This window comes from Oryctolagus cuniculus, chromosome 19, assembly GCF_051225735.1.
Source record: "Oryctolagus cuniculus isolate XC-2025 breed Fujian yellow rabbit chromosome 19, ASM5122573v1, whole genome shotgun sequence".
Taxonomy (NCBI): Eukaryota; Metazoa; Chordata; class Mammalia; order Lagomorpha; family Leporidae; genus Oryctolagus; species Oryctolagus cuniculus.
In genome coordinates, this window is record NC_142885.1 from 8985529 (window position 1) to 9010314 (window position 24786).

The 24786-nt window shown below is 41.3% G+C and overlaps 1 protein-coding gene across 1 annotated transcript; it reads left to right on the forward strand.

Moving 5' to 3' along the window:
* The first annotated feature begins 10178 nt into the window (after positions 1 to 10178).
* Positions 10179 to 24781, forward strand: LOC138846889 (vomeronasal type-2 receptor 116-like). Its single transcript, XM_089321950.1, has 6 exons — positions 10179 to 10396; positions 16998 to 17289; positions 19343 to 20223; positions 21032 to 21239; positions 22469 to 22592; positions 23874 to 24781. The coding sequence occupies exons 1-6, from the start codon at positions 10179 to 10181 to the stop codon at positions 24779 to 24781; spliced, it is 2631 nt and encodes an 876-aa protein (XP_089178076.1).
* Positions 24782 to 24786: the final 5 nt, after the last annotated feature.

The window sequence follows — 24786 nt, forward strand, 5'->3', positions numbered from 1 at the left end:
CACCACTCACCCAGCCTTACAAAAGCTGCTTAATGATGTGCTACACACAGAAACACAGAAAGATAGTTGGTAAACTCAAAAGACTTCCATAGCCTTGGCAACTCATGACAAGAGCCTAGGGTGATTACTGATGCCATAAACAAAAGTGTCAATTTATTAAGTCAACAACAGGAGTCACTGTGCACTTACTCCTCATGTAGGATCTCTGTCTTTAATGTTCTGTACATTGTGATTTAATGCTATAACTAGTACTAAAACAGTATTTTTCACTTTGTGTTTCTATGTGGGTGCAAACTGTTGAAATCTTTACTTAATATGGGCCGGCGCCGTGGCTCAATAGGCTAATCCTCCACCTTGCGGCGCCGGCACACCGGGTTCTAGTCCCGGTCGGGGCGCCGGATTCTGTCCCGGTTGCCCCTCTTCCAGGCCAGCTCTCTGCTATGGCCAGGGAGTGCAGTGGAGGATGGCCTAGGTGCTTGGGCCCTGCACCCCATGGGAGACCAGGAAAAGCACCTGGCTCCTGGCTCCTGCCATCGGATCAGCGCGGTGCGCCGGCTGCAGCGGCGGCCATTGGAGGGTGATCCAACGGCAAAGGAAGACCTTTCTCTCTCTGTCTCTCTCTCTCACTGTCCACTCTGCCTGTCAAAAAAAAAAAAAGAAATCTTTACTTAATATATGCTAAACTGATCTTCTGTATATAAAGAGAATTGAAAATGAATCTTGATGTGAATGAAAGGGGAGAAGGAGCAGGAAAGGGGAGGGTTGCGGGTGGGAGGGACATTATGGGGGGGAAGCCATTGTAATCCATAAGCTGTACTTTGCAAATTTATATTCATTAAATAAAAGTTAAAAAAAAGAATTTGTAACTACTTTCCCAGCCCTACAAAAGATGCTAAAGGATGCCCTACATAAACACAGAAACAGGAATATCACTATGCAAGTAGATGAACAAGAAAAATGATCCAGTTAAAGTATAAATGAAGTCCAAAATACATAAATAGAACTATTTATGGAAACATGGCAGGGCAAAGTCGGTCCTTAACAATAGTCACACTGAATGTAAATGGTTTCAACTCCCCAGTTAAAAGACACAGACTGGCTGAATGGATTAAAAAATAAAAATCCATCTATTTGCTGCCTACAAGAAACATATTTTACCAACAAGGATGCATGCAGACTGATAATGAAGAGATGGAAAAAGATAATCCATGCTAACACATAATAGAGCATCATTCCAGAGGACAAGAGGAGAGAAGATAATGACCAGCCACGAGCCGTAGGTTACTATCTTACCACATCAAGGTAGGAAGAAATTACTGTGCACCAGCTGATGCAATTTTAACTCAGAGGGAATTATACCCAACTGACTTTTTTTTTTTTAAGATTTATTCATTTATTTGAAGGCAGAGTTCCAGAGACGCAGAGGCAAAGATAGAGAGCAAGATAGGTCTTCCATCTATTGTTTCACTCCCCAAATGGCTTAACAGCTGGAGCTGTGGTGATCCAAAACCAGGAGCCTCCTCCAGGTCTCCCACATGGGTACAGGGGCCCAAAGGCCCAGGTCATCTTCCACTGCCTTCCCATGCCATAGCAGAGAGCTGAATTAGAAATGGAGCAGCCAGGACTTGAACCAGCAAACACTTGGGATGCTGGCACTGCAGGCAGCAGCCTCACCTGCTACACCACAGCACCAACTCCCACCCACTGACCTTTACTTCAGCCTGGAGATCTGACTGGGGTCTAAACAACTGACTGGCTTGGAGCAGGGAAGCTGCCTTGCTATCTTCCCCTCCACAACTCCAGCATAGTGGCATACACAGCAATGAAAAGTTACATAGAACACCTCTGGTCTATGAGCATCTCAGTCAGAGTCAGGGCAAAGAGTGGGGCATACGAAAGACCCCCTTGCCTCCTGCAACTGTGGGAGTTCTGGGGCATTAGCTTGAGTTACACTCACATACTCTACAGGAGCAAGGGGGATTCACCTTAGCTTCTGGGGACCAACACCAGAAGCATCCCATAAAAATATCTTCTCCAACACTGGGAGATCTGGGTAGTGACACTACTTTACCCTGCAATACCAGGACTGTAACAAGTCATTCTAAATTTCTTGGTGCCACTGGAATACACCCAGTGGACATAGAGAAGAACCTACCTGCATTGTACCTCTCAGGACTCATACCCAGTCGCCTGAAGGATTAGAACAGTGTTCAGTTCCCTCACCTAGACCTAAGACTATGGCTGTTGGTATTATAAGCCACAGCACCAGTTGGACTCTCCTAGCAGGACTTGAGGAAGAGTCCGTCCATATCACACAGTCCTAGAGCCATGGCACTTGGTGCCCCAGCATCACTCAGGCTTCCCAGCTGGACAAGGGAGTAACCACCGTTGTCTCGCTCAGCAAAAAATAAGGCTCTGGCTATCCAATTCGCCAAGGATACTGACAGCGAACTCTCTGTGGACCAAAGATACACACCCAAGGAGATGCTTATTCATGTCAATCCACACTTCTATCACTACAGACTACAGCAGACTAGTCCACTGTGTCACTTATAGACACAGCTGACATTGATTAAGACAAAAGAAATCATTGAGAAACTACACTCCTGGGCTCACCTAGAACTAAAGGCAAAGCAACAAGCCAAGTGATACCCTGCATTCAAGTTAATCCACAAACGCTTTTTCAATTAAAACCTACTCCATAAAGATGAAGGAACAAATACACCAGATGGGCAGACATCCATGTGGTGACATAGGAGACACGAAGAATCAAGGTAGTATAATGCCTAAAAAAGCTCTCAATACTCCTCCAGAATGAGATCCTGTACTGAAAGAAATCTATGAAATGACAGACATAAAATGCAAAATAATTACTGTAGGGGCTGGTGTTGTAGTATGCAGATAAGCTGAAGCCAGCAATGCCAGAATCCCATATGGGGGCCAATTTGTATCCCAGCTGCTCCACTTCCAATCCAGCGCCATGCTAATGGCCTGGGAAAGCAGCAGCAGATGTCCTAAGTACTTGGGCACCTGTACCCATGTGGGAAACCCAGAAGAAACACTTGGTTCCTGGTTTTGGCCCAGACCAGCCCTGCTAGGGAGTGAAACAGAGGACAGAAGATCTTTCTCTCTCTCTCTCTCCTTTCTTTAACTCTGACTTTAAAATAAATAAGGGGCTGGCGCTGTGGTGCAGGTTAATTCTCTGCCTGCAGCGCCAGCATGCCATATGGGCGCCAGTTCTAGTCCCGGCTGCTCCTCTTCCCATCCAGCTATCTGCTATGGCCTGGGAGAGCAGTACAAGATGGCCCAAGTCCTTGGGCCCCTGCACCAAAATGGGAAACTGGGCACCTGGCTCCTGGCTTAGGATCAGTGCAGCTCCGGCTGTTGCGGCCATTTGGGGAGTGAACCAATGGACAGAAGACTTTTCTCTCTGTCTCTCCCTCTCCCTGTCTGTAAGTCTACCTCTCAAATAAATTAAATCTTCAAAAAAGAACTGTTTAAAAAATAAAATGAATTAAATTAAATAAACAAATAAATCTTTAAAAAATAATAGGGGCCAGCACTGTGGTGCAGAAGATTAAGCTGCCATCTGCAGCACCGGCAACCCATATGGGCACCAGCTCAAGTCCTGCTGCTCCAGTTCCAATCCAGCTCCCTGCTAATGCACTTGGGAAAGCAGCAGAAGATGGCCCATGTATTTGGGCCCCTGCACCCATGTGGGAGACCTGGAAGAAGCTGCTGGATCCTAGCTTTGGCCTGACTCAGCCCTGGTAATTTCAGCCATTTGGGGGAGTGAACCAGTGGATGGAAGACGTCTCTCTCTCGCTCGCTTGCTTGCTGTAACTCTTTCAGTAAATGAATAAATCTTTATTATTATGATTATGATAATTATAAGGAAACTCAATGAGATGCTAAAGAATACAGATACACAGATTAAAGAAATGAGAGGAAATCAGTGACATGAATGAAAATATTACTAAGGAGAAGGAACTCATTAAGTAGAACCAAATCGACACTTTGGAGATGAAATCTTCCATCAGCGAAATAACAAATATGATTTACAGCTTTAACAGCAGAGCAGACCAAGTGGAGGAAAGAGTTTCTCAATGTGAGACAAAATTTTGAAACAGCCCAGACAAAAATAAAGAAAAATGAATGAAAAAGAATGAACAAAATCTATCTGAAATATGAGATGCCAACAAACAATCAAATATTTGAATCATAGGTATTCCTGAAGGAGAAGAAAAAGGCATTGAGAACCTGCTAAATGAAATGATAGTTCAAAGTTTCCCAGGTCTTGAAAGAGACATGGACATCCAGATACAAGAAGCTCAAAGAACCCCAGGCAGATTCAACTCAAAAAGGGCCTTTCCAAAGTATACTGTCATCAAATTGTCAAAAGTTAAAAACAAGGAGAGAATCCTAAAGGCAGTAAAAGAAAAGGATAAATTTACATACAAAGGAAAATCAATTAAATTAACGTGAAACTCTCAGCGGGAACCCTACAGGCCAGAAGAGAGCAAGGTGATATAGCAAAGGTCTGAAAAGAATAAACCTTCCAATGAAGAATATTATGCCCAGCAAACCTACCTTTAAAAAGTGAAGAAATAAAGTATTTTGCAAATGAGGAAAAACAGATTTTACCACTTTCAAAGCAGAATTACAAGGAATTCTGAAGGGCATCTTCAAGAAACAAGCATCATGAAAACATGACACCACCAAATTCACTAACTAAGCAAGTGGAATTTTTATGCAATCAACAAAATGACAGTTCTTATCTATACTTATCAATACTAATTTGAATGTAAAACAGGAAGATGTAACTATTATAAACATAAATGCACCTAAATACAGGGCACCTGGCTATTTAGAAGAATATTAAGGGGTTTAAAGGCAGGCTTAAACTTCAATAAAATAGTAATGGGGGACTTCAATACTCCACATCCAGCAATGAACAGATCAACCAGACAAAAAGTCAACAAGGAAACAGCAGATTTAATTGACACCATAGCCTAAATGGATCTAACAGATATCTATAGAACTTTTCACCCTACAGTTGCAGAATACACATTCTTCTCAGCAGTATATGCATGGAACCTTCTCTAGGATTGACCACATAGTAGGCCATAAAGCAAGCCTCAGCGAATTTAAAAAAAAATTGAAATCATACCATGTAACTTCTCGGACCACAATGGAATTAAGCTGGAAATCAGCAACTCAGGAATCTCTAGGACATATGCAAACATGGAGACCAAACAACGTGCTCTGGAATGAACAGTGGATCACAGAAAAAATCAAAAGAGAAATCAAAAACTTTCTGGAAGTAGATGAGGGTGACAATACAACAAATCACAATTTATGGGATATAGCAAAAGCAGTGTTAAGAGGAAAGTTTATAGCAATAGATGCCTACATAAAGAAATTGGAAAGGCACCAAATAAATGAGTTATCAATACATCTCAGGGATCTAGAAAAACAACAGCAAACTAAACCCAAAACTAATAGGAGAAAAGAAATAATTAGAGAAGAAATCAACAAAATTGAATCCAAAAAATTACAAAAGATTGGCAAATTAAAGAGCTGTTGTTTTGAAAAAATAAACAAAACTGAGACACCACTGGCCACCACCTGGCCCAACTAACAAATAAAAGGAGGAAGAAGACCTAAATTAATGAAATTAGAGATACCACTGGCCACCACCAAGCCCAACTAACAAATAAAAGGAGAAAGAAGACCTAAATTAATGAAATTAGAGATGAAAAAAAGAAATGTAACAACAGACACCACAGAAATAAAATGAATCCTCAGACATTACTACAAAGAGCTGTATGCCAACAAACTGGGAAACCTAGAAGAAATGGATAGATTCCTAGACACATACAACCTACCTAAACTGAGCCATGAAGATACAGAAAACCTAAACAGACACATAACCAAGAAGGAAATTGAATCAGTAATAAAGGCCCTCCCAACAAAGAAAAGCCCAGGACCAGATGACTTCACTGCTGAATTCTATCAGACATTTAAACAAGAACTAACTCTAAGCCGGCGCCGTGGCTCAATAGGCTAATCCTCCACCTTGCGGCGCCGGCACACCGGGTTCTAGTCCCGGTTGGGGCGCCGGATTCTGTCCCGGTTGCCCCTCTTCCAGGCCAGCTCTCTGCTATGGCCAGGGAGTGCAGTGGAGGATGGCCCAGGTGCTTGGGCCCTGCACCCCATGGGAGACCAGGAAAAGCACCTGGCTCCTGGCTCCTGCCAGGATCAGCGCGGTGCGCCGGCTGCAGCGGCGGCCATTGGAGGGTGAACCAGCGGCAAAGGAAGACCTTTCTCTCTCTGTCTCTCTCTCTCACTGTCCACTCTGCCTGTCAAAAAAAAAAAAAAAAAAAAAAAAAAAACTAACTCTAATTCTTCTCAAGTTATTCAAAACAACTGAAAGGGAGAGAATCCTCCCAAATGCTTTCTATGAAGTCAGAATCAGCTTAATTGCTAAACCTGAAAAAGAAGTAACAGAGAAAGAGAATCACAAACCAATTTCCCTGATGAACTTAGATGCAAAAATCCTCAACAAAATTCTAGCCAATAGAATCTAACAACACATCAGAAAGATCATCCACCCAGACCAAGTGGGGTTTATCCCTGGTATGCAGGGATGGTTCAATATTCACAAATAAATCAATGTGATATACCACATTAACAAGCTGCTGAACAAAAGTCATATGATATTCTCAACACATACAGAGAAAGCATTTGACAAAATGCAACAGCTGTTCATGATAAAAACTCTAAGTAAACTGGGTTTAGAAGGAACATTCCTCAATACAATCAAGGCAATTTATGACAAACCCACAGCTAGCATCATATTGAATGTGGAAAGGTTGGAAGCATTTCCAATGAGAGCAGGTACCAGACAGGGACGCCCACTCTCACTATTGCTATTCAATATAGTCCTGGGAGTTTTAGCCAGAGCCATTAGGCAAGAAAAAGAAATCAAAGGGATACAAATTGAGAAAGAGAAAGTCAAATTGTCTCTACTTGAAGATGACTTGATTCTACATATAGGGGATGCAAAAAACTACACTAAGAGACTCCTGGAACTCATAGAGGAGTTTGGTAAAGTAGCAAGATATAAAGTCAATACACAAAAATCAACAGCCTTTGTATACACAGACAATGCTATGGCTGAGAAAGACCTTCTAAGATCAATCCCATTCACAAGAGCTAAAAAACAATCAAATACCTTGGAATAAATTAAACCAAGGAATTCAAAGAGCTCTATGATGAGAATTACAAAACACTAAAGAAAAAAATAGAATATACAATGAATGGAAAAATCTTCCATGTTCATGGATTGGAAGAATCAATATCAAGAAAATGTCCATTCTTCTAAAAGCAATATAGAGATTCAATGTCATACCAATTGAAATACCAAAGACATTCTTCTCAGATCTAAAAAAAAAATGATGCTGAAATTCATATGGAGGCACAGAAGACCTGGAATAGCTAAATCAATTTTTTACAACAAAAACAAAGCCAGAGGCATAACAATACCAGGTTTCAAGACATACTACAAGGCATTTATACTCAAAACAGCCTCTTGCTGGTACAAAATAGATGGATAGACCAATGGATTAGAACAGAATTGCCAGAAATCAATCCAAACATCTACACCCAACTTAAGTTTAATCAAGGAGCTAAAATAAATTCCAAGAGCAAGGACAGTCTCTTCATCATACTGGATTTCCACATGCAGAAGTATGAAGCAAGATCCCTAACTTACATAAAAATACACTCAATGTGGATTAAAGATCTAAATCTATGACCCCACACCATCAAATTGTTAGAGAACATTGAGGAAACCCTGCAAGACCTTGGCACAGGCAAAGAGTTCTAGGGAAAAACTCCAGAGGCACAGACACTCAAAGCCAAAGTTAACAAATTGAGAAGCTTCTGTACAGCAAAAGAAACAGTGAGGAAAGTGACAAGGCAAACAACAGCATGGGAAAAATTTGCAAAGTATGCAACTGATAAATGATTAATAACCAGAAACTACACAACAGCAAAACAAACAACCCAGTTAAATGATGGGCCAAGGACTTAAACAGACATTTTTCTAAAGAGAAAATCCAAATGGCCAACAGACACATGAAAAAAATGTTCAGGATCACTAGCTGTCAGGGAAATGCAAATCAAAACCACAATGAGGTTTCACCTCACCCCAGTTAGAATGGCTCTTTTACAGAAATCAACAAACAACTAATGCTGAAAGGATGTGGGGAAAAAGGTATCCTAATCCACTGTTGGTGGGAATCAAACTGGTAAAAGGACTGTTAAAAGGACTAAGAGACAGTGTGGCGATACCTCAGAAATTTAATATAGTCCTACCACACAACCCAGCCATCCCACTCACTGGAATTTATGCAAGGGAAATTAAATCAGTAAATAAAAGTTATCTGCACCTCCTTGTTTACTGTAGATCAATTCACAATAGCTAAGAGATGGAATCAACCTAAATGCCTGTCAATGGAAGACTGATTAAAAAATTACAGGGGTGGCCAGTAAAGTGGCACAGCGGTAAAAGCCACTGCCTGCAGTGCCAGCATCCCATATGGATGCTAGTTTTAGTCCCAGTTGCTCCACTTCCAATACAGCTCTCTGCTATGGCCTGGGAAACCAATAGATGATGGCCCAGTGCTTGGGCCCCTATAAACACCTGAGAGATCCGAAAGAAGCTCCCGGATCTGGCTCCTGATGCACAGCTCGGGCCATTGTGGACATCTGGGGAGTGTACCAGCTGATGGAAGATCAATCCTTCTTTCTCTATCTCAGCCTCTGCCTTTTTGCAACTCTTTCAAATAAATAAATAAATCTTAAAAAGAGAAGTTATGGGATATGTGTGCTACTGAATACTACACCGTGGTTAAAAAATAAAATCCCATCTTTTGCAAGAAAATGGATTTATCTGAAAAACATGATACTTAGTGACAGAAGCCAGTCCCAAAGGGAAGAATACCGTATATGACATGGATGAGAATTCTACCAGAAGATAGATATATTAATGAAAAATCAATATAGAATAATATAAAAGAGAATTCAATATGCCAAAAAATACAGTGGAAAGCCTTAACAACGGACCACAGTATCTTGTTTTCTAATTTGGAAAATATCTAAGATTTGCATCTATGTCTGTGAACAAAATTAACAAAATATTCTTTCATTACTTTTGTGTAGTGAGATTAAAATCACATTTTCCTCTTAAGAACAATGTAGTTAAAGCAGCCAACATTCATTCTATGGAATGAGCTATTCCAAGCAGAGTATGTACTTTTTCTCATTTAATTCTCAAAACTACCCTCTACTTGGATACCTTTCAAACACTGGGTGAGCTCTAATGGAGCCATCATGAATTACTCTGCCACACATGTGGCCATAACCTGGGTGTTGTCCTCCCTGATGGCTTCAAGACTGAATTATTCCAGAAGGGAATGAGGAAGAGAGTGAATGAAAAGGAAAAGAAAGGCACTATGTATCTTCTGAGAAGGGCTAACACTTAAGAGTGATTCCAGACTTGCTGCCTCACCAGCTAACCACTCAACACTTCTTTATCCAGTGTCACTGTGTTAGGAGAGCTGGGAGCTGAATGTGGATGAAGTGGGGATTCTCCTTGATGATTCCTGACTTTGAAATGTGATGACTGTGCCAATCATTGTGAACACGGCTCATGAACACAACAGGGAAGATCCTTTGATTCAGAACAAGACAGTCCTTGGGGATGCCCTCTGGGTTCTCGGATGAAATCATAGGGCCAAGAGGTGGAGTGGGTGATAGCCAAACATGTTTGTCATCCTGGGGAGTTTCAGCAGAGCACAGAGCCTCAGATGTGTAGCCTCAGGACAGAGATGGTCTCAGTCCTAACTGGCTGGGGAGGAGATGGTGCTTCATTAATCCACAATAAGAGCATTGAGAGGGTCCTCTAGGGGAACTCAATATTGTGTGTATGCTTTCTGCAGTCATATATGCCTTGGACTTAGATATGGACCCACATATCTATTCCACTGTGTTTCCTCAGAAGAGGGAAACTTAGCCATCAGCTCTTACCTCCCTGCAGAGGACCACGGCTGCTCAGCTTGCTCATCTCCACTCACAGACTTCTGGCTATAACTGGTGGAGACTTTACTGTCATGAGCTTTCTGATTCTTCTCTTCCTGGCCCTGCACTTTCCACTCTTGGTGTGTGATTCAGAGTATGTCTCTTGTGCTTTTAAAATGAATGCCAGTGTATACCAGGACGGAGACCTGATTATAGGTGGTTTTTTCACACTTTATTCATTTATTGGTGACTCACAAGCCATTTGGCTAGAATTCCAACAGCGCCCTAGCAAAAATGTGCATTTTTCAAAGTAAGTGGCTTTTGCTTTCTTCTTCTTTCTTTTTATAAAGTCTACTTTTTTTTTTTTTTTTTTGCTGGAAATTTCTTTTTTTTTTTTTTTAACTTTTATTTCATGAATATACGTTTCCAAAGTACGAATAATGGATTACTATGGCTTCCCCCCCATACCGTCCCTCCCACCCACAACCCTCCCCTTTCCCACTCCCTCTCCCCTTCCATTCACATCAAGATTCATTTTCGATTATCTTAATATACAGAAGATCAGCTTAGTATACATTAAGTAAGGATTTCAACAGTTTGCTCCCACACAGAAACATAAAGTGAAAAATAATAGATGATTTTTTTTAATGATGATGAAATCAGATCAGACCTATTGTCATGTTTAATCCCAGTGAGAGTCAAGTTGGGAGTTGATAGTTTCTTTTCTTTCTTTTTTTTTTTTTTTTACAGAGGATCAGTTTAGTATGCATTAAGTAAAGATTTCAACAGTTTGCACCCCCATAGAAACACAAAGTGAAATATATTATTTGAGTACTCGTTATAGCATTAAATCTCAATGCACAGCACATTAAGGACAGAGATCCTACATGAGGAGTAAGTGCACAGTGACTCCTGTTGTTGACTTTACCAATTGACACTCCTGTCTATGGCATCAGTAATCTCCCTATGCTCCAGTCATGAGTTTCCAAGGCTATGGAAGCCCCTTGAATTCTCCGACTCTTATCTTGTTTAGACAAGGTCATAGTCAAAGTGGAGGTTCTCTCCTCCCTTCAGAGAAAGGTACCTCCTTCTTTGAAGACCTGTTCTTTCCACTGAGATCTCACTCACAGAGATCTTTTGCCAGAGTGTCTTGGCTTTCCATGCCTGAAATTAAAGTCTACTTTTTAAAAAAACAATTATGGACAATGTCTAGGGAAGTTATGGTGGTTAAACCAATTGCTCTGAATTAACTTTCTCCTATCATTCTCTCATTCTCTAACTTCTTGTCCTTTAAAGGTGGTGAGAGAAATCAACTTTTCTTCCTTCAGCCCTACTTCCTTTCTACTTTCCATCTCCAACCCCCCCCCCCCCCAAACACACATTAGAACTCTTTCCACAACTCTTGCCTTGCTGCGTGGACAGGGTATGAGTGAGAAGAGGGAATCCCCATCAACCACCGTTATCCCTGATCCATCCCTTCCTGGTGATCCTCACAAACAGTCCTTAGGCAACAGCACAGTGCTGACAGGTTGCCTAAAATGCTCGCCAACAGGCTGACATCTGATAATATTCCTAAGCCATGGAAGATCACTGCTAATAACTTTACAGAAAAGTACTAATATCAATATTCTACCTTCAGAACAAATTTATATCAACTTTTAGTCAGATTCTAGATTTTCATTATATCACACCAGGAATGATTCCGACCTTGGATGCCTGGACAGGAACCTGGACTAAATAGCCTGGGAGGCATTTATAAATAGATATGTAAATATCTTTCCAATTAGGTTCTGTTTCACTGAGGGGTAAAGGGACAATGGGAACTTGAGCTTCCTTTTTTGTTTCTTTCTATATTTTTTCAAACAGATCTGTATCTGATGGACCGTTAATGTCATGATGAGGCAACATTTTATTCTGTTCATAAAACGATAGGGACACATTTGAGAATGATACCATCTCCTCAAATTAACAATTATTTGCCTGAACCTTCTCTCATTCTTCAATGTTGCCTTGGACTTCTTTCTCTCCATAATTTTACAAAATGTAGTTCAGATATATCTTGATTATTGTGTTTGATTTACATGTATTCAATTCCCCAGGTTTGGCTGGAGCTGCTGAAAGGGTGAGTGAAGACTGGTGAGATTGTGGCTTCCCTCAGTCACCCCCCTACCCACCTGTCAGCTCCCCCTCTCTCTACTGGCTTTTTGACACTGCTTGCTGATTCTTCTGTTTGTTTCCTCTCCAATCCAAGAGCTCTTCATGAAAGAACTGATTACAGTATAGTATAATGTAGTATAGTATAATACAGTATAGTATATCATATTAGTATATTATATTTTACTATTATGTTACAAGTCATTGATTTATTTCTTCATTTTGGTGCTATTCTTTATGACTTAATAAATTAGATTCCAAATCTGATTACCTCCTTAGTGAACTACTTAATTAGACTCTAAATTAAAAGTGTGATCTATTTACCTAATTGTTTTCTGTCTTACGTGAGGAAAGTAGTTTGCCATTTATACAGTTTAAACCACAAAGAACCAAATTAAATTGACATCTATGTTCTACTTCTTTCAGCATGAAAAAATTTTTCATTCATGAAGTGACTTTCTCATATGTGGGCTTCATGTACACTCAAGCTAGAGTACTTTTTTCAGTGATTGCTTTTAGGAAGGATATACTGTTTGCAAATATAAATATATATATATATATATATATATATGCAATCTCTTTATGCCCTTTATCCATTTGATGTGTTTCCACAACTAATCACTACTAGTTTTACTTCTGATTCCCAGAAACCTTGGATAAGGAGGCTTTCTGGAGCTGAGGCAATCCCTAAAGGGAATGACAGCACTCTCAGAAGTTGGGGCAACAAATCCGTCATTGAACTAACGCCACTACTGAGATAGAACTTGTATGACTTTTCTCATTCATTTTGTTGTGATGCTGAATTATGTTGATTGGTTTTCTAATACTAGCAAACCCTGCTGGATTCGATTGACTAGTATCTCATCAATGATTTTTTATTCTATGTTCATGGAAGATAGTCTCTAGGTAGAAGATTAGTCTCTACTTTTCTTACAATGCATTTTTTCTGATTTTAAGATTAGGCCTATGCTGGCCTCACAAGATGAACTGGAACATGTTCTCAAATTTCTTTGAGTTTCTACATAATTTTTTTAAAAAATTATTTTTATTTGACAGAGTTAGATGGTGACAGAGAGAGACAGAGAGAAATGTCTTACTTCCGTTGGTTCACCACCAAATAGCCACCACAGTCAGAACTACGGCAACCTAAAGCTAGGAACCAGGTGCTTCTAAATTGTCTCCAATGGGGGTGCAGGTGCCCAAGCACTTGGGCCACCCTCCACTGCCTTTCTGGGCCACAGCAGTGAGCTGGACTGGAAGAGAAGCAACTGGGACTAGAACCCGGTGCCCATATGGGATGCCTGCACCACAGGTGGAGGATTTACAATGTAAGCCATGGCGCCGGCCCCTGTACATAATTCTAAACATCAGTGAAACCCATCTGATACTGGATCTTTCTGGGTTGGAACGATATTAACCATCAATTCAATTTCTTTGATACAAGGCTCTACAGTTTTCCCATTTCTTACTCAGTGACAGTAATAATTTGAGTCTTCAACGAATTTGCCTGTTCACAGATGTTTCCTATTATGTTGCCATAAAATTGTTCATATTATCCCTTCGTTATCATTTTTATGTCTGTAGCATCCTCTATTCTCATTTAATTCTTGTTAAAGGCAATTCTGACCTCTTATTTTCTCTGTAAGGTTAATAAGAGGCTTCAGAATTTTATTTACTCCTTCAAAATCCCACCTTTGTTTCTTATTGTTTTTTTCTTTTTCATTAATTGCTGCCTCTTTATTACTTTCTTCCTTCTTGCTTTGTCTTTAAGCTTATCTTCCTTTTCCTGTTCCTTCAGGTAGAAAAATAAATAATTCAATTGAGAATGTGTTAGTTTAATTATTCCTTCTCTAACATTACCACAATCTTAACAGTTCAAATAGCACAAATTTATCATATTACAGTTCTGTAGGTCAAAGCCCAACGTGAGTCTCACTGCATCAACATTAGGATGTGGAGAGAACTCTGTTCCTTCCTGGATTCCTTAAGAGAAGATGCATTTCCTTGCTCATTTGTGCTATTAGCAGAATTCAGTTCTTTGTAGTTGAAGAACTGAGCTCCCGATTTCCTCACTTGCTACGAGCTAAGGGTTGCTCCCAGATTCTTGTGGCCATGCACATTCCTGGGTCCAGGGCCTCCTCTCTCCATCTTGCCAACAAAGGTAACTTGAGTCCCTCTGAAACTTTAAAATTCCATATTTATTTGAGAGACAGAGTTGCAGACAGAGACAGGAGGAGCTGAAGACGGAGAGAAAGATCTTCCATCTGCTGGTTCACTTCCCAAATGGCTGCATGGCCAGAGCTGGGACCTGAAACTAGGAGCTTCTTCTGGGTTTCCTGTGCAGGTGCAGGGGCCCAAGCACTTTTGTCACCTTCTGGAGCTTTCTCAGGCAGAACGGCAGTGAGCTGTTAGATCAGCAGAGGAGCAGCTGGGACATGAACTGGTGCCCATATGGAAGGCCGGCATCACAGATGGAGGTTTAGCCTACTACACCGCAGCACCGGCCCCCTCTGACACCTTAAATCTCTTCTCCCCCTCTTTCTGTCTCGTTTGTTTCCCTCTAACCTACTCTTCTGCCTTTCTCTTCTACTTTCAAGGACTCTTATGATTAGATTGGACCCACCTGCATAGTACAAGATAATCTTCCCATTTTAAGGTCAACTGGCTAGCAATCTGAATTCCATATGTAATGTAAGATTACATTGGGGTCTTCTGGGGATTAGGATGTAACATCTTTAGAGGTAACTATTCTGCTCACCAGAGAGAACTTCTTTTTTTAATATAAGCACTTAAGGTGACAAATTTACCTCAATTTTTTTTTGACAGGCAGAGTGGACAGTGAGAGAGGGAGACAGAGAGAAAGGTCTTCCTTTGCCATTGGTTCACCCTCCAATGGCCAGCACGGCCGGCACGCTGTGGCCAGCGCACTTCGCTGATCCAATGGCAGGAGCCAGGTACTTATCCTGGTCTCCCATGGGTTGCAGGGCCCAAGCACTTGGGCCATCATCCACTGCACTCCCTGGCCACAGCAGAGAGCTGGCCTGGAAGAGGGCAACCGGGACAGAATCCGGTGCCCTGACCGGAACTAGAACCTGGGGTGCCGGCGCTGCAAGGTGGAGGATTAGCCTAGTGAGCCGTGGCACCGGCCTACCTCAATTTTTTAAAAAGATTTTATTTATTTGAGAGGTAGAGTCTCAGACAGTGAGAGGGAGAGACAAAGGTCTTCCATTGGTGGTTCACACCTCAAATGCCCACAATGGCTGGAGCTGCGCCGATCTGAGCCAGGAGACAACAGCTTCTTCCAGTTCTGCCACGTGGGTGCAGAAGCCCAACAACTTGAGCCATCTTCTCATGCTTTCCCAGGCCATAGTAGAAAGCTGGTTGGGAAGAGGAGCAGCCGGGACATGAACCAATGCCCATTTGGGATGCCTGCACCACAGGCCGAGGATTAACCTCCTGCGCCACAGCGCTGGCCCATTTACCTCAGTTTTGTTTCACAAAAGGTTTTATATGTTCTATGTTCTCGTATTCAATTCAGAATATTTTCTAATTTCTTCTGTAATCTGTGGGTTATTTAAATTGCTTAATTTACAATTTGCTTGGTTTTTTACTGTATAAGGGGTTAGCCAATAGACGGCAAGAGTTTACAATGTGTTGTTCCTATGTCTTCCACATCTGGATAAAGTCAAAATCTTTCAGTGCCTATTTATGCTTACCAAGAGTCTCTGTTGCTGCACAACTCCTTTCGTGATGACTATGCCATACTGCCTCAGTTTTTTTTCTTTATTTATTTGACAGGTAGAGTTATAGACAGAAAGCAGGGAGAGATAGAGAGAAAGGTCTTCCTTCCATTGGTTCATTTCTGAAATGGCTGCTACGGCCGGCACTGCACTGATCTGAAGCCAGGAGTCAGGTGCTTCTCCCAGTTCTCCTATGCAGGTCCAGGAGCCCAAGCACTTGGGCCATCCACCAGTGACCCCCAGAGTCACAGCAGAGAGCTGAACTGGAAGAGGAGCAACTGGGACTAGAACTGGCGCCCATATGGGATGCTAGTGCCACAGTTGGAGGATTAACCAATTGAGCCATGGTGCCAAAAAGCTTAGATTTTCAACTTTAGTACTTGACAGATTTATACACATCCGAGTGATGTAAATACTTAGGTAGGAGGATTGTTGCCTCTCCCTGGGTCTTTTTTTGGTCTCTACCTCTGTTTTCCATATTTTTCTAGTTCATTAACTAGTTCATTTCTAGTTCTAACTTTCTCATTCTGCCTGGATCATTGGCACTGAATTAATGTAGCTCCATACACAGTAACTCGAAAATAGTCTCCTCACATGCGCATCACCAAATTTATGCTAATACATAACCAAAGCACAGTGTTTCATGGTCATTAACTAGAACATATATAATATAGTATAATTAATAAATGATCATTCACTAGAACATAAACACTTACTATCCTATATTAAAAAAATGGGTCAAATTTATACTGAGTGTGAACTGAATCTTCACTAAGCCTACTCTTTGATACCTACTTTTAGAATATATGCCATGCAGTTAGGGTCTTCTAGAGCCCCAGTTAAATCATTCCTGAAGTCCCAATTCTCAGTCCTGAGGAGGCACAGCTGCTCCCTACCAGTGAATAAGTTCACTGGGCTTTCTTTCCCTCCAGCATACTCTATTTTTCTTGAATTAAAAAAAATCTTAAATCACATTGTTTGAACCTTTTATTAAATACATTTATGATTTCCATGCAGGTTTTACTCATCAAACTACCAGTATGTCCTAGCCTTTGTTTTTGCCATTGAAGAGATCAACAGGAACCCCTACCTTTTACCCAACATATCCCTAGGATTTGATCTCTACAATGCATTGCACAGTGAGAAAAGGACTTTGGAAAGTTGCCTGATGTGGTTGTCTGGACTAGGCAAGGTGATCCCTAACTATTCCTGTGTGAGAGAGGGCAAGTCTGTGGCAGTTACTGTAGGAACCACGTGGGCGATTTCAGCTCAGATGGGAACAATACTGGAACTCTACAAATATCCACAGGTAAGATGCCATGGGGTGGGGAAGAATGGAATCTTATCTGCTGTGATGCCATTTTTGGATGTCTAAAAAATGAGCCTACTAACCACCTTACATTTCAGAGGTCTTAAAAGAAAAAACCTGGCCGGCGCCGCGGCTCACTAGGCTAATCCTCCGCCTAGCGGCGCCGGCACACCGGGTTCTAGTCCCGGTCGGGGCGCCGGATTCTGTCCCGGTTGCCCCTCTTCCAGGCCAGCTCTCTGCTGTGGCCCGGGAGTGCAGTGGAGGATGGCCCAGGTGCTTGGGCCCTGCATCCCATGGGAGACCAGGAAAAGCACCTGGCTCCTGGCTCCTGCCATCGGATCGGTGCGGTGCGCCGGCCGCAGCGCACCGGCCGCGGCGGCCATTGGAGGGTGAACCAACGGCAAAGGAAGACCTTTCTCTCTGTCTCTCTCTCTCACTGTCCACTCTGCCTGTCAAAAAAAAAAAAAAAAAAAAAAAAAAAAAAAAAAAAAAAAAACCTAAACACACACATTTTACTTTCCTGGAAGCTATGTTTTATTTGGATTTGGACATTTTTATGAGGCTCTTTGATCATAGCAACACCTTTGATTTCCTGAGAAATAGTTGAATTTTCTAATAGTGCAATTTTTAGACTCTGTTAATCCCCTATGAATCTTGATTTGCAAATTATCCAGTACTTTTCCCTGTTCCTCTCTTTCATATTATATGCATTTGTAAGAGTCATCTCATTCATTTAACCTTCTGCCTGGAAAACTATTTTTCCCAAACCCATATGTTCATTATGGTTCATTTTCTACCTTCCTAGTTATGATAGTGACACTTCTATCATAGTTTTTATTATTTATTTATTTGAAAGGCAAATTAAGAGACTGGCAGGGAGAGATAGAGAGATCTTCCATTCACTGGTTCACTCCCCCAAATGGTAGCAAGAACCACGGCTAGGCCAGACCTAAGCCAGTAAACTGGAACTTCATCCATGTCTCCAGGATGCCTGGGAGGGGCCCATGTACTTGGACTATCTTCCAGTGCTTTCCCAGGTGCATTAGCAGGGCTGCATAGGATGCAGAACAGCTAGGACTTGAACCAGCACTCCTGTATGAGATGCCAGCATCACAAGGAGTGGCTTAACCACTGCAGCACATGCCAGCCCCAGTTTTATCACATTTTTTTTCTACAACAGAACATGGAAACATCTTTTAGTCCCCTATAGAAGTTCTATGACTACTTTTCCAAAATCCCCTAACAGTTTTTATCACCACAATTCCATGATCCCAAACCACTAGTACATTTTTATAACTTCACCCTACTTCTACATACCAATTTCCATATCCATAAGTTATTGCTTGACATGATAATGCTTGCATCAAAAAACTATAGTTAAAACTCTAACTCAAAACAACATGCATTCTCATGTATGTATCTATTGGTTTATGGTGTTGTCACCTGATCTAGGCTGGACTAAGGCTCATTAGGATTTGCTTCTTATTCTTGGTTATTCTCACGTCTGCTCCACATGTGTTCCCTTTCAGCCCAGTCTGATGAGATAGGAAATACATGTGGAAATTTTCCATTCCAATAGAAGAAATGCAAAAATTCCATCATAATTGAGTGTGCACATTGCAAGTGGGTGTCTATGTTCATTAATATCCCTTAAATAATCAAGTCACATGTCAAGCACAGTCAAGGAATAGGGAAGTAAATTATATTTCCAGGAATAATAATTGCAAAATTACATCAAAATGGCCTTCATATGTGAGATGCTAAGAACCTGGGTCTATAATTCAAATTCCTATTGAGAATTAGGAGGAAGGAATAATTGAGGGGAGCCACAATTGCCTAAAGTTTCTGGGACTTTTGAGTTTGAACAATCATTTTATAGGGAACTCTCATACTAAGAGTAATGCAAAAAATGCAACAAGCCAAGCTACTCTAGGATTACTTTAAAACACAAGTAACACTTGAAACAGTAGTCAGATAATCTCCATGAGTTCCTGTAACCATTAACCTTTAGTGGGATTCGCTGATGGGTCCATGTTTTTCTTTTCCCATTTAGCTCACTTATGGCTCTTTTGATCCCAACCTGAGTGACAGGAGCCAGTTTCCATCTATCTATCAGATGGCCCCCAGAAACACAGCCCTGGCCCTTGGCATGGTCCGGCTAATGCTACATTTTGGGTGGACCTGGGTTGGACTGGCTATTTCAGAAGACATGAAGAGTATTCAGTTTCTCTGGGACTTGACAGGAGAGATGGACAAGAATGGCATCTGTGTGGCCTTTGTGGAAATGATCCCTATCACTGAGAGGGCGTATTTCTCATTGGCCTGGCAATACCACTACAGAATACGAGATTCCTCAGCAAATGTGGTGGTCATTTATGGTGACTCGGACTCACTTCTAGGACTAAGTTTTTCAAAGTGGAACATTCTGATGACAGGGAAAGTCTGGATCACTACATCACAGTGGGATTTTGTCTTTTCTGACAGTTATTCCCTGTTGGACTCATTCCATGGGACTCTGACTTTTTCACAATCCCATAAGGAGATCCCAGGTTTCAAGCAGTTTCTTCAGGGCATTAACCCTGCTAAATACCCACAAGACTTTTATCTTGCTAAATTGTGGTTCCTGCATTTCCATTGCTTGCTTTCTGAGACTGACTGTGGAAAATTGGAGAGCTGTCCCCCAAATGTCTCTTTGGAGTCTCTCCCTTTGCATACCTTTCATATGACCACATCTGACGGGAGCTACCTTGTATACAATGCTGTGCATGCTGTGGCCCAAACCCTTCATGAACTTCTTTTTCATCTGTCAGAAATGCAATCACCTGGACATGGAGAGAAGCCAGTGGTTCACCCTTGGCAGGTAATGTTCCAGTTCAGGCAGGTGCTTCCTGGTGACCTATTGATTCTCAACTCAGCCCAAATACATAATCAAATGTAACCTTTTCAGAACTTAAAAACAGGAAAGAAAATTTTGAGTTCTTCCTCAGAATTACAGTATCTTATTAGCTTTATTGCATGGGAGGGATGCCTGCATAGTTTCACATTCAACTTGTGTAGGAACAGCCACAAAGAGAAAGTGCCAATGGCAAAGAATTTTGAAATTTGTGAGCCAATGTGAACTCTGTTGTCACAAAGAGGCTCAAACTCCTGCCAATCTGATGTTTTCAGTATATTATTATATGACTGAATTTCTTGATGCCCTTAAATAAATAATAAGTAAAAGGAATATCAGTTCCTGAGGTCCATATGTCAAGACTGGCAATGGAGTGATTGATTTAGTATTTTGATCCTATATACAGATATAAAAAGGACAAATAAGTGATATACCTGTATATATGCGTATGACTTTTTCTTATCTAATAATTAGGCAATACTTTATCCCCATTTTGAAGATGAATAAAGAGGAGCTTTGAAAGGTTTCTGATGAAAATGGGTCACGCTAAATTTGACTTTGTGGTGTTTTCTGAATTTAATGCCTAGAGGTTGTTGTTGTTGTTCTCATGTTCTGAAGCAAAAAGTTGTGACTGACAGGGAAGTGACTCTATTGCGTCTGGTGCTTTCGTGGCTAATTTCCTAACTGATTTCATGGGTATTCCTATGGCTAATATAATATATATATATGTATATATAAAAGAGTAAAGGAGTTATCCAACGTCACACAGCTAACAGAGCTTGAGTCCACATCCAGAATTCTCTCTACCATCTAACTGCATCTGTTCCAGCTCCACTCCATTCTGAAGAGAGTGCAGTTTAACAACAGTGCTGGCGACCAGATAATTTTAGACCAACAAGCAACCCCTGTGGAAGAATACGATATCCTCAACTTCTGGAATTTTCCTGATGGACTTGGGCTTCAAGTGAGAGTAGGACATTTTGTCCCACTGGCTCCACGTGATCAAGATTTTTCCATACATGAAGAGTTGATAAATTGGGCTTTTGAGTTTCAAGAGGTTAGTTGGACACAGTTTCTTGGCTATATATGTATGACACATAGCTACTCAGAAAAGAACCCAGTCATGGGGACTTTGGTGATCTCTTTCTGCTCAGTGAAAGAACACAATTGCCTGTTACAACTTGAGTAATTTTCCTTTCTTATCAGTGTCAGAGACCTGGGAAAATTGCATATAATCAATCACATGCTTCTAAAATCTGGGAGAGTTCACATCATAAAGCAGGAGAGTACTTCAAAAGTGTGTGGAATATGCAAAGAAACATCTGTGTGCAAAAGTTTTGACTCCATGCAGTTTTTTATAATATGCATTTTCCATGAATATTCTGAAGAATGCATAGATTTCAAAAAATTGCTGTACCATAATAAATTTATCTTTTAATTTCATTTTCCTTATAAATGTTTTTGAAGTACCGCAGATAAGAGCATCCAATCTAGCCATTGGGTTACTTTTTTAACCTGACATATAATGAATTGTACATGTAATATAGTGTGATAATCTGATTTGTATGAAAGTGCAATGTAAAAATCAGGGTAGTTAGCCCTGTCATCACCTTAAGCATTTATAATTTCTTTATGTTTGCCTCTTGGCCTCCATACTCTGCTCAATGCTTTATAAAAATATATAACAAATTATCAGGGCCAGTGATGTGGCACAGTGGGTTAATGCCCTGGCCAGAGTTCTGGCATCCCATATGGGCATCCATTCGAGTTCCAGCTGTTCCACTTCGGAACCTGCTGTCTGCTATGGCTTGGGAAACCGGTAAAAGATGGCCCAAGTCCTTGGGCTTCTGCACCCACGTGGGAGACCTGGGAGTAGCTCCAGGATCTTGGCTTTGGATCAGTCCAACTCTGGCTGTTGCAGCCATTTGTGGAGTAAACTAGTGGAGGCAAGATCTCTCTGTGTGTGTCTTTCTGCCTTCCAATTGAATAAATAAATCTTTTTTAAAAAATTACATACATGCATACATATATATAAATACATATATATATTACAAAATATTATAATCTGTGGTCCCCCTACTTTGCACCACAACACCAGAACTTACTCTTCTCATCTAAGAGTATTCTGGTAGCCTGTCATCCTCCCACAGCCACCCTGTCTAGCCTCTAGTGACCACTGCTCTATTCTCTTTTTCTGTAAATGAGACTTGTAGGTACTGTCGGAAACATCTGCTTATCCACAGACTGGACCATATTTGAGATGGTTAACAAGTCTGATTCTTTCAGACTCCTCGCTCTTTGTGCAGCAAGAACTGTGGCCCTGGATTCAGGCAAAGTCCTCAGGAGGGAAAGGCTGCCTGCTGTTTTGACTGTACGCCCTGCCCAGAGAGGGAGATTTCCAATGACACAGGTATAGATTCAGAGGAATTCCCACCTCCTCCTCCCGCTTACATTCCCATTTGTCCAAAAAAATGAGGAACTGGAATAGACTGAAAATTCAGCCCTTCTTTCAATTCTTCTGTCATTTCATTAAAAATTAACAACCCTCCCCAGAGAAGGATACTCTTCCTTTCAGCTTGCTTGTACCTACTCTCTTTTTGGCCCTCAGAATTACCTTTTCAAGAAAATATTTTGAAGGATCAAATCTGAGTGACCTGCATTTATTTCTACCATAGAACGTACTACACAGTATTATGAGTTTCTAGGGTTTAATGTACACATCCGTTTCAATTACACTCTGAACACTGAAGGTTTGAATCCTACTCAACTTCATGTCTCTAGCATCTAGCACCATTCATGACACAAAGCATTCAGAAATAAGCTCCACAGTTGAACAAATGAATAAACATCCTGTACTACTGCTATGAGTCAGCCACTGTGGAATGTGCTGAGGAGACATTAGAGTTATCCAGCTGCTTTAAGAGACCCTGCTCCTAGAGTTCTAAAGCAAGGAGAGGAAAAAACGTGATGAAAAATTTCAGGCTACATGGCAAGGGTCACGATCCAAGTGCAGTAAGTGTAATGACCTAGGGAGTATCTAACTGAAAAAAATGAATATTGATATTGACCAAATAGCTCAAGGAACAAGAGCACTTAAGCAGTCCATAGAAACGTAAATGAATGGATAGAAATCTATTAAATAATTTACATGCAGTGCTCATAGACTGCCACTTCTGAAAAGACCAAGCAGATGGACTCTTCCCTATTTTTCTTTCTATCGACAAATCCTAGACAGGATTAAAAAAGAAACATAATGAGACCATGAAGAGGGCAGATGGAAGAAGGCAGATTGGAATCTGGCTGGGAAGCTTAGAGTGAAGTCTCAGTCATCTCTATACCTGCAGGAGTGGGAAATTTTCTGGTTACGCCTCAGGTTATCAATGCATACTTGGCTTTGAGTAACTGAATCTAGGATATGTCCTAATAGTGATATTTGAATGATACTGAGTACAAGTTGTGTTTGTAAGAAAAATCTAATGCCTTACATTTGAAATATGAAAAAAGATGTGATATTAGAGCTCTTTGGTCCTTGATATGCCAACAAAAAATAAACATCATTGAACTTGTAGTTTCCCTCTCTGGAACATTCCTGTATTTGTCGTCTAATTACAGCAACTCAGCCATTGAGCAAATTCTGAGAGTTCTACAGAATTCTGGAACCCAAGATCATGGCACTTTGCTTTTCTTCCAGATATGAAGCAATGCATCAAGTGTCTAGATGACCAATACCCAAACAGCAAAAGAGATCACTGCCTGCCAAAGGTTGTAACTTTCTTGGCATATGAAGATCCTGTGGGGATGGTGCTTGCCTGTGCAGCTCTTTCCCTGTCTATCCTCACAGCTGTGGTTCTTGGAGTCTTTGTGAAGCACAGAGACACTCCCATAGTCAAGGCGAACAACCGAACTCTTAGCTACATTCTGCTCCTGTCCCTCATCTTGTGCTTCCTCTGCCCCCTGCTCTTCATTGGCCAACCCAACACTGCCACCTGCATCCTCCAACAAATGACATTTGGAGTGTTATTTACTGTGGCTGTTTCTACTGTTCTGGCTAAAACCGTCACGGTGGTACTGGCTTTCAAGTCCACAATGCCAGGGATGAAGATGAGGCAATGGTTGCTATCAGGGGCACCCAATTCTATCATTCCCCTCTGCTCACTCGTTCAAGTGACTTTCGGTGTTGTCTGGATGGTAATCGCTCCCCCTTTCATTGACACCGACACAAATTCTGAGCCTACTCTCCTTATCATGGTTTGCAACAAGGGCTCTGTGATTATGTTCTACATTTTCTTGGGCTACTTGGGCTCCTTGGCTATGGGGAGCTTCACTTTGGCCTTCCTGGCCAGGAGCCTGCCAGACACGTTCAATGAAGCCAAGTTCTTGACCTTCAGTATGCTGGTGTTCTGCAGCGTTTGGATTGCATTCCTCCCTGTGTATAACAGCACCAAAGGGAAGTTCATGGTGGCTGTGGAGGTCTTTTCCATCTTGGCTTCCAGTGCTGGGTTACTTGTATGCATTTTTGCCCCCAAGTGCTATTTTATTCTTCTCAAGTCAGAGAGGAATATCCTGCCAGGATCAAGAAGTAAAGCAAAGTCTCGATAAAAAGA

Bases quoted from the DNA above. Each gene is read 5' to 3' on its own strand.
- LOC138846889 (XM_089321950.1), top strand. From the start codon at position 10,179: ATGAGCTTTCTGATTCTTCTCTTCCTGGCCCTGCACTTTCCACTCTTG. The intron at 10,397-16,997 runs GTAAGTGGCTTT...ATTTCCATGCAG, and splicing joins AAAAATGTGCATTTTTCAAA to GTTTTACTCATCAAACTACC. The intron at 21,240-22,468 runs GTTAGTTGGACA...TGATTCTTTCAG, and splicing joins GGGCTTTTGAGTTTCAAGAG to ACTCCTCGCTCTTTGTGCAG.